The following is a 1908-nucleotide window of genomic DNA, read 5'->3' on the forward strand; positions in this document are numbered from 1 at the left end:
TCTTTATTTATTAATTTATAGCAATAATATAATTTATATTTTAAAACTTGTAAATAAATAAAGGCAGCTCTGTAATGCATCACAAGTTCTGGCTTTTTTAACATCTGATTCAGACAACTTTACTAGGTGATACTCTGTACAACAACAGAAAAGTCAACTAATAATTCATTCATTCATCCTCTAATCCAGTGTTGCCCCATGAGGAGCATAGGGGTCGGGCTAGGCAAGCTGGTCCTGACATTTAAGATGGGAGTGACCAGCCTCATTCATCCCTGAGTGGCAGTACATGAGCAATAAACCCCAAACACACCTTGGATATAAACATGCACCCGCTCAATCTGACTGGAGCACCTAAATTATCCACTAAGCCACCAGATGCCATAATCTGGTTATATGGTTACCACCCAGTGTTGTAAAGGGGCGCCTGTTGTACAGAAAACCATTTGGCTTGTCACTCAGTGTAGAGTCACCCACAGACAGAAAGAAGATGATAGACTGAAGGAAAGAAAGACAGAAAAGGAAGAAAGGAAAAGGCAGGCACCTGAGGGCAGCACTACATCGAGTGAATGGATGGTATGCATCCCAACTATCACCTAACAAACTATGTAATATTTAACTTTCTTGAATCTCACCAATTATATGATTCAAAGCAAGCTTGTAGAGTTGACTATTGGCCACTCGGAGCTGGCTGACAGTGCTCTTTAGGTCTTCACCATCCTCCTCTGATCCTGAATTGGTTTTTGGTGTACTGCTGCAAAGTAACAATAATATGGGAAAGGGCATTTGGATGATGATGAATATTCTTTACTCTGATTCTAAACAATCACTTCTGATCCCATTTCAGCTATGTGTTGTTACCATTGATATAAATGAAATTACTCTGTGAAGGCACTGTGTAGGAGGGAAGTTAATCACCATTTGCAACAAGAACTCAAAGTACTGTATATCCAATCCAAAAACTTTAGGCAGAAGCATGCATAGCCTGTGATAAAGTAATGACACACTGGTGAGCAGAGATAATCTTGCCTCTACAAGTTAATTATAAAGTTGTCTCAACCATAGGAGGGTTAACTGTGACAGAGTTAAAACATTCAAGCTCTAAAAGACTGCCTCTCACATGAATGAAACTGTCTGGCATTAGATGGAACAGATTAACGGAGCTGTCCTGACCGTGAGAATGTTGATAAACAGTAATATAAAATACCCATCCATCATCCAATTCAAACTTCTAGTGTCCCATCAGGAGCACAATGGATTTCATGATGGATGGATTTTGTATTACTGTTTATGAATCCTCTTGTGGGCAGGACAACTTATGTAATCTTTTCTGACTATGCCAGACAATTTTATTCAGCTGAGTCCTTATGAGCCTGAGAGTAAAAAGAAGTTCATATTTACCTTCCATTTGTGTTCCCGCCAAACATAGGCCACTGCTGGAAAGGGTGAGCTGGTCTCCCTCTAATGGGTACAGTGACAGGAGCAGTTAGGGGGCTGGAGACATCCTGGCTGAATGGAGCAATCATTTCTTTTATATCTAACTCAGCAGTATTCAGAACCTGTCAAAAAGGGAGATTACAATTCAGATGACAGAAAAATGCATGCCATGCAACATTATGCTGCACTTTATGTGCTAGCAGCAACTCTTGCATGCAAATGGTCAACTCTTAGTCTTTCTTATCCTATCTGGCCTATTTTGCTGGCCATTGTTTATAATGTTCCTACTTTTGTGTCTTCTTGTTCTTAAGATTTACCAAGCACATCCTGCCTATTTTCACATTCATAGGTAATAGAGTAATATGTGTGACCCACTTCCTTGGGCACTGTGTTCATGGTTCTCCTACATCAGTACTTTTTCTTGTTTCTGGATCCCAATTGCCTCATCACTCAAGTGGGGAAAAACATCAGGAT

The 1908-nt window shown here is 40.0% G+C and overlaps 1 protein-coding gene across 1 annotated transcript in view; it reads right to left on the reverse strand.

Annotated features, from left to right (window-relative positions):
- Window positions 1-517: 517 nt before the first annotated feature.
- LOC145393408 (WD repeat-containing protein 18) overlaps window positions 518-1908 on the reverse strand; it is an 11807-nt gene continuing 10416 nt past the window's right edge. The window contains exons 7-8 of the mRNA XM_080267502.1: window positions 1399-1556; window positions 518-751 (exon numbers count right to left, since the gene is read on the reverse strand). Coding sequence (XP_080123628.1) covers window positions 613-751; window positions 1399-1556 — 297 coding nt within the window. The 3' untranslated portion in view covers window positions 518-612. The remainder of the gene's footprint in view (window positions 752-1398; window positions 1557-1908) is intronic.

The sequence above is a fragment of the Coenobita brevimanus genome, chromosome 24, assembly GCF_032717465.1.
Source record: "Coenobita brevimanus isolate Jiangsu-jjx chromosome 24, ASM3271746v2, whole genome shotgun sequence".
In the NCBI taxonomy this organism is placed as follows: Eukaryota; Metazoa; Arthropoda; class Malacostraca; order Decapoda; family Coenobitidae; genus Coenobita; species Coenobita brevimanus.